This window comes from Rhodnius prolixus, unplaced genomic scaffold, assembly GCF_049639745.1.
Source record: "Rhodnius prolixus isolate KJV_2025 unplaced genomic scaffold, Rpr scaffold_4, whole genome shotgun sequence".
In the NCBI taxonomy this organism is placed as follows: domain Eukaryota; kingdom Metazoa; phylum Arthropoda; class Insecta; order Hemiptera; family Reduviidae; genus Rhodnius; species Rhodnius prolixus.
Window position 1 is genome coordinate 47,859,116 of NW_027411614.1, and position 16,064 is coordinate 47,875,179.

At 36.9% G+C, this 16,064-nt stretch overlaps 1 protein-coding gene across 4 annotated transcripts in view; it reads right to left on the reverse strand.

The window, feature by feature from the left end:
• Window positions 1-16,064, reverse strand: part of CadN (neural cadherin) — a 1,042,724-nt gene that overhangs the window by 1,002,179 nt on the left and 24,481 nt on the right. For all 4 annotated transcript variants that reach the window (XM_074131811.1, XM_074131810.1, XM_074131807.1 and 1 more), the window contains exon 2: window positions 1,686-2,940. In XM_074131811.1, coding sequence (XP_073987912.1) covers window positions 1,686-2,925 — 1,240 coding nt within the window. In that variant the 5' untranslated portion in view covers window positions 2,926-2,940. The remainder of the gene's footprint in view (window positions 1-1,685; window positions 2,941-16,064) is intronic.

Sequence of the window (16,064 nt, forward strand, 5' to 3'; positions counted from 1 at the left end):
CTAGGTTATTGGCGCCCGGAGCTTTTTTCCAGTGCACTGCCGGCCTACGGACACTGTTCTCTCGTTAGAGACAACGCTGTCCATCACCGGACAGTGAGCTGTAAGAAGCTTCTAGGAAGAGAAAATCTAAGGGTCAGCAGCTGGATTCGAACCTGAGGATCTCCGCGTGGGAGAAAAAAAAAAAAAAAAATCTCACGTTTAGATAAAACAATTGCAGACGCCTTCTATATAATTATATTAAAAACTCCAGATATCTATTCCTTATAATCACTGGTAAATTGATTCCATTGAATGTTGGTTTTCTACTTAAACTGCAATCAATTTAATTGCATAATGACTGAATTGATTCAGCTGCAATCACTATTCATGGATGTTTACAGCAGCTCCACTCCCCCACTCCGGCGAGCTTTACATCAGAATTCGTGACGAAAGCGGATGGCTAACATACTGTAGAATTTTTCAAATTCGCACAAAATCAAATTTAAGGCTGAGATCGTGGTGTTGGTAAACGTACGTAGTACTGCTGCTGTCACACTTTGCTTTGCGGTTATAGGCTATATCCGTTCAACTATCGTGGCGCCTTGAACCTTAATATTAATCAACAGGTGTTGCAATCGTACATGTTTCTGTTGTGGGATGATGATCGTAGCAGTTACCCGTAAAGCCCATCCCACTAAAGTGATGGGCCTACTATACGTACTTAGATATCCTAGTCCTAAACTACGAGTTTACTGTAAATTTCTTATATTCACCATTAAATAAAATCCAAGGCCTAAGACCGGGAATCAAACCCACTAAACCAACAATACATCTTAGCTTTGCGGGTCTAGTCTCTTAACCGCTCGGCTATCGTGGCGCCTCACAAATCTAGTATTTCCAGGGAAAAAGTCTATATAGCCGCAATTACCCTCTCAACTAAGAACAGCAAATTACACAATAAAAGCAAAAAAACATTAAAGTCAAGGTCTTTCTTATTATTAAACTCAATTTAAAGGTGTTTATGTAATTTAATTAGATCAAGTATGTAAAAATATCCAATACCTATGCAAAGAACGTTTTTTTTTTCTTAAGGCGAAGGTGTGTCGGTAATGAGTGTGACACAAGTTTTATAAAAGAGCTGGTGAAGCAGATAAAGGACAATTAAGGCGTCTTGACCGGGAGGGTGAGCTGGTGAATGCTAAGCAGCAAGGCTCTGTCTTGCCGTCTGTCTTGATTGAGAATCATTTCACGTACATCAAGACAGGCCTGTCATCAAAAAAAAATACCCTCCGATATTCTACTCTAGGTTTTAAGGACTTGGACGCTCTAGTTTCTTGTGTTATTTTATTATTATTGTTTTAGAACTAAAGCAGCAATGATAGTTAGTGTTATTTTGTTTTTATATCTAAAACAATCGATTAGATTCTCGATAATAAAGTATAGAGAACCCTTCTAGTGTCTGGCACGCTGGAAATGGATTAAATCCACTTCTTCCAAGAATTGTCTAGAATTGTATTGATGGAATACCGGCTTAAGATTGTTATGTCTTCAAGAAAGGAACTGGTAGAAGTGGTATGAACGGAGAACATTACAGCTTCACCAATAAAGTCCATCTGAGACTTCCTAGTAGAAACGTACTACAACTTCAAAGGTACAAAACATGGGCAACAACAAAAGAAAAAGTGAGTCAAAAGATCACCACCTACCTCCAACACCGGCGTTCGTGATGGTCACCCAGAAGTCAATAGTCTTCTCCGGTCCAAGTTCCTCATAATCCCATTTCTTCTTGACTCTGACCGCGCCATTAGGTTCCACCGTCACCCAGGGATTTTCATCCCTAATCTTAAACGTTTCACGTTCAGTTTCTTTTTCCAACTGGAAGACAATCCGTCCTTCAGTTTCACCTTCTCCTTCGGTGAATTCAATGCGTTTTGTTGGGCGTACAGCTCGTGTGACACGTCTTTTCTCACGATGTATAACATTATCCATTTCCTCTTCATTGAACTCCAAATAAACTTTGGACGGTTTTGACAGTCTGGAAGGTATGCGCAGATCGTGTGATTCTACGATGACCTCGTATTCTGTGTTCAAGGCTGGATCACCGGTCAACAAGATTTCACCAGTTTGCGGGACAATGATCACTATACGCGAACTATCTTTTAGTCGATAAGCTAAACGATCGCCGTCAGCATCAGTTGCGTGTACTCGGCCGATATTAGTAAATCGTTTCCATTCTGTACCGTTCACTTTGGCCAAAGAAAATCTGTAAAGTCTCTTGTCAAAAACTGGAGAATTATCATTTTCATCCAAAATATCCACTAGGATATGCGTATTAGCACGATCAATGCCTTTATTATCGGAGGCCTGAACATTCAACTTGTACTGTGCACGATGTTCTCTATCCAGAACTCTGGCCGTAAGCAGATAGGCGCCGGAATCGTTATGGGAAATGGAAAACGCACCATGATCGTTACCGCCCACTATGGAGTACTTGATCGGCCCACCAGCACCGATCCCATTGGCTACTAATGGACCAATACCTTTTACGCGGCTTCCAGTAGGCGAATTCTCTTTAACTTTAGCCCCTTCTAGCAAAGTTTGATCAAAGCTAATCATATCCGCTCTATCTAAAACGTACATGTGCAATGTATGACTGGACGTTGTATTTGGTGTCTCTTCTAGTACGCCAAGATTGATTGGTAGATTGACTAGCGGCCTTAGATCGGCCGTTGTCATGACTAGACCATCCTCTAATATTGCGAAATATTGTGCGACCGGAGTATGCGCTAATGTATAACCGGTATGCAATGGACTAGGTCGTAGTCTGCGCACCGTATAGCCGGGTCGTACATCCTCCGGTATGACCGTCACCGTTCTTCTGCTCAGCGCCGGTCCACTGCAGTAGCTGAGACATGTGAGGGCCGCCAGCATCCACACGCGTCCCATCTTACCTCCGCCACCCTGTAAGCAAATTATAAATCTTAGAAAATCAAACATCAAAGCAGCATCACCTCTAAAGTTTTTATTTTCCACCAATATCATGCAGGAAGATGAAATACAAATTGGGCAAATTTTGTTTTTTTACACCGGAAATACACACGTTTTTAGTTCCAGTTAATCGACTGAAAGTATCGATTATACTCATTGGTCTTTCTGTCTATACGTACTTACCGTAACTACACAAAAATACATAATTAGCTCGGAAAAACCAATTAGTAAATTTTCTGCGTTACTTCACTCAAATAAATGTGAATTTTTCCATGGAAACTCACGAGGAAAACTGCAACGATTGCTTTTACTTCTTCTTTTAAAGTAACGAAGTGCCCCATCAAATTGACGTATTAAAAAGATGTAAGCTCATTATATTGAGTTTATTGCTGCGTATAATCAATTTTCTTCGTCTTCTTTTTTACAGAAACAGAATATTTTTATATCTAATTTATTTTTGGCGAATAAAGTGCTAAAAAAGGCAGATTAAATTTGCTCCTATTATTATCACTTTCTTCTTTTGGGACGATTTATATTCAAGCAGGTAACGAAAGAGTCAGTAAAGCAAAACTAAATGAAGTCTCAAGGTGTGGCGGGGGACACTAAGATTTGTAGAGCAGGTAATAAAATAAGTATTTATAGCCTGAACATAAATAAAAAAAGGTAAAGATTAAGCCTGAAAATAGAGCCCAAACTTTAATAGGCATGAATTTGAATAACCGTCTGTAATAGGCGGCTTACGACTTGAATAATAAATTAGCTAATTAAAATGCATGGGTCATAATCATGATTCATTATCTATTATTTTAATTTTCTTCCCAAGTGTTGGTATGAATTGTAGAATTATGAAGATCGATTTCAAAAGTATCGAAAATGAGCGCCTATTTTTTTTTTAGTTCGATTAAAACTTGACTTTCTCTTACTGTAATTTACGTGATTACATTTTCTTTAAACTTGAAATTTTTACTTTAAAAAATAAAGAGAAAACATTCTATTGGAAAGAATCTAAAAATATATGAAATGCTTGGACAGAGTGAATGTGTGATAGAAGAATGTTCACGATATTACGAGATCGATTAGTTAAAGGACGTGTTCAGACTCGTTGTTTTTTTGTCCAATTCTTTTTTTGCCTTCATCCTCCCAACAACACGTTCACTCACAGTCTCATTTATTCGCGTCTTCTCTCCGCTGGCCGATACACAAAACAACAATAGGTCTCTGAAAGTAGGGCGATACCATGGGCTGGAACTGGGTCAGTCAATTCTTCTTACCAGCATTCTGGGCTGGTCTTCTCTCTCTTTCTATCTAACTGGCACGGTCATAAATAATATTTAGCCATAATCAGAGCACTTATCCTGTTACGTACGTTCGCCACACTCGTATCCATTCATAGCCAGATAATGAACACCTCAATTGGTAACGTCATTTAAAATGAAGGGATCACTTTTTGAGTATTCTAAATTTGAACGTTCAAGTTCGTCTTATCACTTATTTACGTCAAAAACAACCTCGAAATCGATGGATGGCCCCCACCCCCCCAAAAAAAGTGAGATATAAACGAGAACGATCTCAGATGATAATGAACTTTGCCGACAGCATCGGCATATAAGTAAAATTTATAATTCACGAAATTTTCAGCGATTCAAAAGAAATGCATTTTTTTTTTTTTAATCTTTTATTGCAATTGCACCACTGCAATGGTTGTTGCAACAAGCAAATGTCGTACTTGATAAAAAAAATACGTGAAAATCATGAGTGGAGAAGGCACCCAGTGATGTCACTCCAGTAACGTGCTTTGCTCTCACGTTAAGAGTAGATCACGAGGCCATCTTCTCTTCAGTCTTCTTAGAGAATTACCTGGTAATGTGGGAGGAAGATAGGTGTTCTATGAGAGGTTTAGGGATGAGCTGCTGTAGAGGAATGATGAATTTGAGAAAACGAGTGTTAGCAAGATCTGTGTAATGAAAGGGATTTTCAGGTCATTATGGATAGTGTGAGGTTAGAATACATAGAACGGAGCGTTAAGAAGTTTTCGAAGTATTTTTTTGACTGTAATGTCTGGAGGCGTAGAGAGAATTGGAACGCTTAGTCAATCCCCACATACTTCGATGCCGTCACAGTAACAGTAGATATAAGAGTCTTTTGTTATGTAGAGGTTAAGTTTCGAACGTTTGTCAAGTAGTCGGCATGAAAATCAGCAAAGGCTCAGAGAAAGGTAAAAAGTTCAGAGTACAACTTGAGGAATATTGGATCTTTTCTCACCGGGTGGCATCAGTAATCCTCCCCTAAAGAAAAAACTGTCTCGTAAAGGTGTCCACGGAAGAAACAGACGACAAAAAAGGGTAGGTTTTTAACTTGCCACTCACATAGGGTTACCATAAGTCCCGGTTTGGCCGGGACTGACCCGATTTTAAGCACTTGTCCCAGCGTCCCAGCAGGTTGTTAATTGTGTCCCGGTTTTTAAAGGTTAGAAAAAAAGATTTAATATTTGTTAAATATAAAGAAATCGTTTGCTTGAGTGTAACGTTGGTGCCTTATTATTTTCTAAAACTAATCTAAATTTGAAATGTAGTAATTTTATGATTTAATTAGAAATGACGAAAACTTTCTAAAAAAAGTACAATCTTCTGAGAAATACTCTTGTACAAGTAAATAATATAGTACATATATTACTACTATTAATATGTAAGTGCATTTTATTATTTTTTTATATTTAATACCTACATTTTTTTTGATTTTTTACGATATACGTTTAGTTTTGTGACACTCAATAATATTAATAATTTGTAATAGCAAAATATTCATAAAAGTGTAAGTTATACTTTATTAACAATGAAAAAATCTAACAAATTATACTATTTACTTATTTTTACCTGACTGTCCCGGTTTGGCCTAAAAAATATATGGTAACCCTACACTCACATATAGCACAATCCCTTAATAGCTGATGTGATAATAGAATCAGTTCAGAATACCAAACTTGAGCAGCATTTTTGAAGCCAAAACCCATTTTTTGAACCCAAATTCAGTGAAGAATACAATTTTGGGTGTATTAGGTCCATCTGGTTTTTTCGCTTCGGAGATAGTGTGGTGATTCTGGGTCCACCTTCTGAGTTCATCTTCTCTTCTTATCGACAAACTCAGCTCGATGAAGGCACTATCGGGTATATCCATGAGTGATAAACACTTATGACCTTGCGACTTTCCAAGTATAGAGCCAGAATTTCTCATTGAAATGAAGGATTAATCTAATTAACTAATTCAAAGGAGATCCACCTATGGCGCCCCAAGATGCCAAGAGATTTCCCCCTAATCCATTCATCTTTCCCTAGCAGACTTGAATCACATTCCTTGAGAGTTGGATTTCAAAGTGGTTTATAGTCTGTTCAGCAAAAATATCTTATACAATAAATATACTATAACTCTAAAAATCATTGATGTAAAGAAAAAAAGATTATGAACGACTAATATTGAACTGTATTCAACATCAGAGCAGAGAGTAAGTATGACGTGTCTATCACCGACAGATAGACAGACAAACTCTCTAATAACACAAGTAGACATTTTGTTTTTCTTTCTTCTTTTTTTTCCATATTTGACGGCCGAACAATGATGCTGTCAAACAATGAAATTGCTGCCAAACACAGTCTAGCCAAAAAAAGAAAAACTTTCGGACATTACATGGATATTATATAGATGAAAGGATTTTTTTGACGTTACTCCTTCCCCTTTTATCTTCTTTCCCGAGAAGTTTTCACCGCGAAGATGGAGGGGGAAGTTTAAGAGACTTCTAACTTTGAATCAAAAAAAGCCAGGGTAAGAAACACAACTTACTTATTTTCTCGTAGGGGAAAGTGGGAGTAGCCAACTTCTTCAGGCAACTAGGCGTCCTGTGGGAATCACAGCCTAACTACACGAGCAAAACCGATAACATCAAAATTTACAAACAAACAATAAAAATGCATTTATAGGGAATACAGAGGTAGATGATGTTTGGTTTTTAGCATTGGTAGATCCACAGCCAAACTCGAGCTCTGCTCACTCCCTCACACATAGCACTTAGACGCCACGGTAGCCGAGCGGTTAGAGGCGGGACCTGCAAAGCTAAGATGTATTGTGGTACTGGGTTCGATTCCCAGGATTGAGTAGGATTTTATTTAATGGTTAATAAAAGAACGTTTATAGTTAAGTATGTTTGTTAGTCGGTAATAGGCTAGACCCGCAAAGCTAACATGTATTGCGGTACTAGGCTAGGCCTTGGGTTTTATTTAATGGTTAATATGAGAAATTTTACAGTAAAGTATGTTTGTTAGGCGGTTATAGGCTAGACCCGCAAAGCTAACATGTGTTGCGGTACTAGTCTAGGCCTACGATTTTATTTAATGGTTAATAAAAGAAATTTATAGTAAAGTATGTTTGTTAGGCGGTTATAGGCTAGCCCGCAAAGCTAACATGTGTTGCGGTACTAGTCTAGGCCTAGGATTTTATTTAATGGTTAATAAAAGAAATTTATAGTAAAGTATGTTTGCTAGGCGGTTATAGGCTAGACCCGCAAAGCTAACATGTATTGTGGTACTAGTCTAGGCCTAGGATTTTATTTAATGGTTAATAAAAGAAATTTATAGTAAAGTATGTTTGCTAGGCGGTTATAGGCTAGACCCGCAAAGCTAACATGTGTTGCGGTACTAGTCTAGGCCTAGGATTTTATTTAATGGTTAATAAAAGAAATTTATAGTAAAGTATGTTTGCTAGGCGGTTATAGGCTAGCCCGCAAAGCTAACATGTGTTGCGGTACTAGTCTAGGCCTAGGATTTTATTTAATGGTTAATAAAAGAAATTTATAGTAAAGTATGTTTGTTAGGCGGTTATAGGCTAGCCCGCAAAGCTAACATGTGTTGCGGTACTAGTCTAGGCCTAGGATTTTATTTAATGGTTAATAAAAGAAATTTATAGTAAAGTATGTTTGCTAGGCGGTTATAGGCTAGCCCGCAAAGCTAACATGTATTGTGGTACTAGTCTAGGCCTAGGATTTTATTTAATGGTTAATAAAAGAAATTTATAGTAAAGTATGTTTGCTAGGCGGTTATAGGCTAGACCCGCAAAGCTAACATGTGTTGCGGTACTAGTCTAGGCCTAGGATTTTATTTAATGGTTAATAAAAGAAATTTATAGTAAAGTATGTTTGCTAGGCGGTTATAGGCTAGACCCGCAAAGCTAACATGTGTTGCGGTACTAGTCTAGGCCTAGGATTTTATTTAATGGTTAATAAAAGAAATTTATAGTAAAGTATGTTTGTTAGGCGGTTATAGGCTAGACCCGCAAAGCTAACATGTGTTGCGGTACTAGTCTAGGCCTAGGATTTTATTTAATGGTTAATAAAAGAAATTTATAGTAAAGTATGTTTGCTAGGCGGTTATAGGCTAGACCCGCAAAGCTAACATGTGTTGCGGTACTAGTCTAGGCCTAGGATTTTATTTAATGGTTAATAAAAGAAATTTACAGTAAAGTATGTTTGTTAGGCGGTTATAGGCTAGACCCGCAAAGCTAACATGTGTTGCGGTACTAGTCTAGGCCTACGATTTTATTTAATGGTTAATAAAAGAAATTTATAGTAAAGTATGTTTGTTAGGCGGTTATAGGCTAGACCCGCAAAGCTAACATGTGTTGCGGTACTAGTCTAGGCCTAGGATTTTATTTAATGGTTAATAAAAGAAATTTATAGTAAAGTATGTTTGCTAGGCGGTTATAGGCTAGACCCGCAAAGCTAACATGTGTTGCGGTACTAGTCTAGGCCTAGGATTTTATTTAATGGTTAATAAAAGAAATTTATAGTAAAGTATGTTTGCTAGGCGGTTATAGGCTAGACCCGCAAAGCTAACATGTGTTGCGGTACTAGTCTAGGCCTAGGATTTTATTTAATGGTTAATAAAAGAAATTTATAGTAAAGTATGTTTGCTAGGCGGTTATAGGCTAGACCCGCAAAGCTAAGATGTATTGCGGTACTAGTCTAACCCTTGGATTTTATTTAATGGTTAATAAAAGAAATTTACAGTAAAGTATGTTTGTTAGGCGGTTATAGGCTAGACCCGCAAAGCTAAGGTGTATTGCGGTACTAGTCTAGGCCTTGGATTTTATTTAATGGTTAAAAGAAATTTACAGTAAAGTATGTTTGCTAGTCGCCTCTGTCCACACCTAATTGGTAGTTGGACGTTAAGCCTCTCCTGCAAAAATAGGCGATTACTTTACTTTTTTTTTTTACTTTTACTAGGCACTTTCAATCTAGGAAGACAATCTAGGAACTAAAACTAAAACTTGAGAGATATAATAGACTGATTCGCACTTAACGAGATCTTTTAGATCACTTTAGATTCGGCTATAAAAATCTACAAATCTACAACAGGACTACAGAGGGTAGCTTAATCACCGCCATCCTCTTCACCATGAGGCGCCTTAATCCAAGTTTTTCCGTAGCAACATTTGCGCCAACAAAGTGTACACAATTTCAAAGAAAATCGTATGAGCCATTTTCGGAAAAATGTTAAAAATTCTTTTTGGTAAAGTCAAACTACCGGTGAAAAATGTTTTATTCTCAAATTACTAATTGGTATCCAAATACAGTTTTAATTTTAAAATGCCTTCCCTTATTTCTAAAAAACGAAAGTAATTTAATAACATTTATCGATGATATTCGCGTTGAAATAAATAACAGTTTAAAAAACTAAACTAAATTTTTTTGCAACTCAATTAAATTTTAAATAACGGTTTATGATTAAAACGCAAGCTCGAGTTTTAGCGGTTTATTAATAATAATTTCAATATCAATGCTACCTCTATCGCTCTACTGTTTATTATTTTTTAATTATTTCATTCATACTGAGAATAACATTTCCGGAATAATTATTATTCCAACCGGGAATTCAGGGAGATATTATATTTCGGTTGAATAAATGTGAAATTTATCTACAAAATTCTATTTCCTCTGTGGCATGGAAATAAAAAAAAACAGGAAATAATAGTAATAAAGTGTGATTTAATATATATAAAGCTCTGTGCGTCTGGGGAGGAAATAGCGGTAGCGTTTAGAGCAATTAAATACAAAAAAGTAATAACTTCCGCCAGGGGCGCTATCAATCCATGTTTTTCATTGATCCATACAGACATCTACCTTAAATAGCGATATTTGAACATTCTCTCTCTGAGGAATTAAAAATTCAAATTATTTTTTAATGAACAGAATTCATCAGTGAAACACGGATTCTGGATCTGTAAAATATCTACCTACGAAAAAGGACGCCAAAGTGGTCCTTATAAGACCCCCCAGGGGTCTATTTAATAGTAGTGTCGTATCAGACTTTACCACAATTTTTTTTTTATTTATTTATTTGCAACTGTACAAAAATATACATTTAGCAAAAGTGAGCTGGCTCAGTGGCACAACCAGGATGACAGGATGAGGGAAACCAGCCAGCGCTGGAACTCTCTAGGAACTTATTGGGGGTTTAGGACGCAATGAGGTCACCGTGGCCAACGCCGCTTTAAGCGACGTGGAGGATTGTGCAGGATGGGACGATATGGATAGTGATTGAGCCAGAGGATTTGGGGTGATCACAGAGAGTTTGCTGTGGAAATTTAGGAATTGGGTGTAGATTAACTCATTTACGTAGGGAATATTGAGATCATGATGGAGGGTGCGGTTTAAAGACATAGAATGGTGCGTTAACGATTCGGCGAAGGACTTTAGACTGGAAAGATTGGATAGGTTGGATGTTGGATGGTTTGGCTGAGCCCCACAATTCTGCTCCATAGGTCCATATTGGTCGTAATAGTGTTTTGTAAAGTGTAAGTTTGTTTTGTACGTTAATGGAGGATTTCGCAGCGTCTGTTCAGTTCTTGTCTTTTAAGTCTTGTGTGAGGGTTCCAGGTTAGACGGTTATCTAGGTAGAGCCCTAGATAACGAACCTGTGTGGAAGTCGGTAGGTCAGTATTGTTAATAGTTAGTGGAGGGCAGGTCTGTCTTCGTAATATGAATGTCACCTGTATACATTTGGTAGTGTTAAGTTTAATGTTCGGCACCAAGCTTCTATGAGCTCAAGGTGTTCTTGGACAACGTTAGAGACTTGAAGAGGATCAGGGTGGGTTTAAACAAATAACTGTGGCAAATAATAATATCAACCATAAAACTACAATAATTCCATTCAACTCTTGGCATATTTATTAAAAATTAATATAAATGCCACAAAAACCACGGAAACCTTCGAATAGCTAGCGAAATAGAAATGTAATGCACTAAAATAATGTGTAGTATTTTAAAATGGAATATTTTGAATATATGGCTTAACACCACAACTTATTATTAGGGTGAGATGAATGGAAATAAACTAAAATAAAATCATATCTTTCGACCGCCACATACGTGTGAACTGTAGGAAAACCACGTTCCAATATATTCCGTGCGCGTACGACTTGTTCCCAACAGTGATAGAACAATTTGCGAATCCCTCAGCCAACCTTAAAAATATTTATATCTAATTTGTGACTCGGAAATCATCCTGCTTGCACGAAAAATCTTTTTTAGGCCCTCATTGACTGGGCACATCCCCAGAATCTCTTGTAAACATTAAGTAATGCCTACTTTTTCATGCGGGCTTTATGTCCAATTAGATGTTGCGGATACTTAGAATATAAATTTCTCATTTTTTTTTTTTTCTTGGTCCATCGACAGCATCTTAAACCGGGATGGCACCTTCTCTTCTTCTCTCGCTACGTCATTTACGGCTTTCACTGGGAAGTAGTATGGAGCCCAGGGATGTTGGAGCAAAAATTGCCCCTTTACAGGCCTTTAGCCATCGAATCCAGTCGACGGAGAGAAGAGAGTTGCTGACAAGCTGCATCACCTTCCTTCCGTTTTTTCCGTTGCTTCGGATGGACACTTGATAACATCCAATTCAAACTTAACTCGTTTATATATTTCCAATTTCTACATGAGCGTTTGTTATCTTTACTGTTTAATGAATGTAATAAAGGGCTAATCGCTTTAAAAAAAAAATAATAATATATATATTTGCAATAATAAATAACAAAGTTTAAATGAAGTCGTAAGAACTGTTTTCCAGGAAGGAAGTGCTCTCCCCCCCCACGCAAATGAAGACTCGAAAATAGATTATCCACCCAAAAAGGAAGTCTCAATACTTAGCAGTACAGCCTGCCAACTATGTCTATTATGAGAGAAAAAGCAACATGATGTGGATCGTTTAGTTGGACGTTAAATGAAACGATTAACCTCACACGATTAGAGTAACTTATTTTTTTTATGATCCATTTTGTGTTCCTCAGTGTACCGTTCAGGGAAAATAAGCATTCTAATAAAATTGTCAATGATAGTTATTGAGTAAACTATAACAGAAGTAAGAAAGGATTACATCCGTTTACTATCAAACATGCTAAATAGTAAGAGAACGTAAAAAGACGAAAGTAAACTTTAATATAACTTCTATATTTGGAACAAGTAGAACAATTAGTTGTAAATGTGCTACCATTTAGTCCAAACCAGTTCTTCTGATTACCCACCGGACGGAAACGAATATTGCCCAATTAAACGGAAAGAAAGTAACAGTGATTAGACAACTTCTCCGGCAGATTTAAGATTGCCAAACACGAAAAAAGGAAAAGAAAGAGAATCGCTTCAAATAACTATTATCTTGAGACTGAAAAGAATAATAGTACAACTTTAATGCTAGCTTATTATTATTCTAACTGCCATTTATTATTAGTTATTCTCTTTAGAATAAGAGATATTAATTAATAAAAACACTGCAAATGGCTGAAGAAACGACTATTAAAACTGAAAGTAACGATTATTGCCGGCAATATAATCAAGTAAAAACTTTACTACGCCCTCCACTAGGCTTCTTGTGCCTTCTTCTAAGCCTTAACAATGGTGCTGCTGCCGCCAGTAATGGAGATTCGTTTTGCAAGCTAACGGATTAGAGAGGGAATCTTTATTGGAATTTCCCACAATTCTGAAGGGACAAAATCCTTCGCTATTTCCAAGCAAGGGTATTTTAAAAAATCTTCCTTATTCTTACTTTTACTTCCTTTTTTTTTCAATTCGTTGGATGAAACATATGTAGACATTGGAGGAAGACGAGCGGGTATTCAGACCAGCATTTACGTTAATTTCCATTGGGACAATATCCACAGGAGATTACCAAGGCGCCAATCCTGCGATAACAAGCAAATAGATAAATCAAGCTGAGGAAGGAATCAATCATTTGTAAAATTACACTTCCGCTGTGTTTTTTTTTTTTTCTTCTGCCATTGGCTGCCTGTTCAGATCAGTTCACCAAGTCTGTCGGCTGGTCCCTAGAGTGCAATAACTTACAACTATCTATCTCTCTCTCTCTCGCAGCATCCTCACAGCCTCCTTCTTTACAGGCTCTTTCTTTATCTCGTACTCTTCTTGACAATATCAGCGCATCATGTTCTGCAATTCATTTTAACTCAGTATGGTTCATACAATTTTAATTGATTCGATTTATTTTTGTTAGCGGATATCCAGTTTAGCTAAAAATTTTTCTAAAACTATCACTAAATCTGAAAATCTAAAGTCACTGCTTGGAAAATTAAGACATGTACTTTCCCGTCTAAATTAAATAATCCTAGAAGACGAGGATGCTGGATAGCAAATCGTTGGGTAGTTCCCGATTAAGAGATTATAATACAGAAATATGGGAAGGGATTGGCTAAACGGTTGTGTGCTGGGCAGACTTAGCATACTGCTTGAATCTCCTCTCCTCCAGGCAATGTTTGGATCTACTGAAATCAATAATTCTTTAGGAGCATTTCCATCAGCATCTAAGCTAGTTGGCGCTCATGGTCTTTTTCGTGCACCGTCGGTTACCCGGACAGTGTCCATCACCAGGCAGAGCACTGTAAGAGGCTCTTAGGAAGAAAGGATCTAAGAATATGCAAGCTGAACTCAAAACCCAGGGTTTTATAAGAAGGAGATCATGAGCTCAGAAGTTAGTATAATGAACTCCCACAAGGAGATCTCAAGTTCGAGGCGAATCGATATTGCGTCAGTTTTTTGGAACTTAAGTATTCCCTGAAGTAAGCTTTGGCTTGCCTGTGTGTACAAAATAACTTACAAAAAAGGGAGTAAATATAAAGTGGTCCAAAATTTATATTCCTCTCAGGTTAAAACTACAGGATCTGTTAAAATAGATTCATCTCGGTCAAACTCTACCTGGATATACTTGAAGTTCTTCAATTTCCGTTTGAACTTAACGCTATTTATAATCCAATCATTAAGGCATTGTAATTTTTTTTTTTAACCAGTTAAGCGCGTGGAATTTAGTTTTAAACGCCCTCCTCCCACAGTGGGCGGAATTAAAATCAGACAATGACGTGTATACACGTGTCGAACGCAGGGTAAAACAACCAAAAGTTTACGATAGACGTAATAAGTCACTGCAAGCGACTTTTTCTGCAATCTCTCTCTCTGGGGCTTGAGATTACAGAGCATTTGTGCCCATTCAAAATCTTACACCGCTTCACGTATGCATTGCCTAGTTCAGGGGTCGGCAACCCATTTTAAGTAGAGAACCATTTTTCCTTAAATAATTTTAATAAATCTTACCAAGAGCCGCAAGGATGAGAGTGTAAACAAACTCTGTAGATCATTTGTATTCACAAATTATTATTTTATGATATTCAATAACATTTAAATGTTTTAGATATTTATTTTCACATATTGCAAAGTAAATGAACAGATAAATAATAACTAAACCTGTGTTTGAATGAAAATGGAGGCAGTCCCATATATTACGTACTGTATTTTAATATAATTCTATTCAATTTCAAACCTATCACATTTAAAATTCTTTTTGTAAAAATATCTTTACTTTAATAAATGGAATTTTCATTTGTTTCAATAAAATTGAAATATACAATTTATTTTGGACCGGCTGAAAAGCCACAAAATTGGGATAAACGAGCCGCGGGTTGCCGATCCCTGGCCTAGTTAATTAGGGACGCAAGAACTTTTACAAGGAGGAAGAAAAGAGCTTTGAATTCTGTGCAAAATGAAATCATGCTCGTACTGAGTTCTGAATCTCTATCTAAAAGGTAAAAAAGGGCATTGCACAAGGGTTGAGAGCTTCTATTTGTGTACGTAATTCCCCAATCTCTAATGCGGAGACCAAACATGTACCAACCACTTATCATTTGGCTGGCTCCCACCACCCAATCCGTATAAAATACTTGGCAGTTCTATTGGTAAGATAAAGGAAACATCCCACCAAATAATATTCTTATTGTATTTTATTAAAATTTCGAGTTTTTATAGTTAATGGCAATTTTATATAGTTCACAACTAGTATACACGTCGAACGCGCTTAACTGGTTAATATCAATTAAACACGAAAACAATGAAGCGATCTGATTTACCTAAATGAATCTAATGAACCTAAAAGTGGCAAAAAAAACTAAACCAATAAACACCAAAACACCGTTTAATGGCTACAAATTACGTAACAAAAGTAATTAACCTAAAAGAAATGGAAATACTATCTAAGGAAGAGAGAGGGTGTGAAGGGAAGGAAATGGCCGGGAATTGGAACAAGCGGTAAGCGGGTATTTTGCGACTTTAATTGAGCTCTCTCTCTCTCTCTCTCTCTCTCTCTCTCTCTCTCTCCCTAACTTAGAAACACTTTTCACACCAATTGGAAAGTATCACAACTTTGCCCAGGCTCCATAATTCGAGAAAATGAGTGCATTCAATTAGCGGGTAACTCTGCGAACTCTATTGTTATATGCAACTCTCAAAGTGGGTTGGTTAATTTTTTTTTAGTGGAAGTCGCAAAGCACCCTGGGAAAATCAACGCTTCCGCGACAAAAAATAAAATAAAAAAAAAGAAAAATTTATTTTGATATTTACGCAAATTACCTAGCCTTTAAAAATTCCTTTAAAAATCTGGGAAAGAATCCTCTTCCAGGAGTTTCAGTTTGTATTCTTTTTCCAGAAAAAAGTCAATATTGCTTGAGTATGATCTATTAAAGTTATTTCAAAAAGCAAATAACAATTTCTGATCATTTTT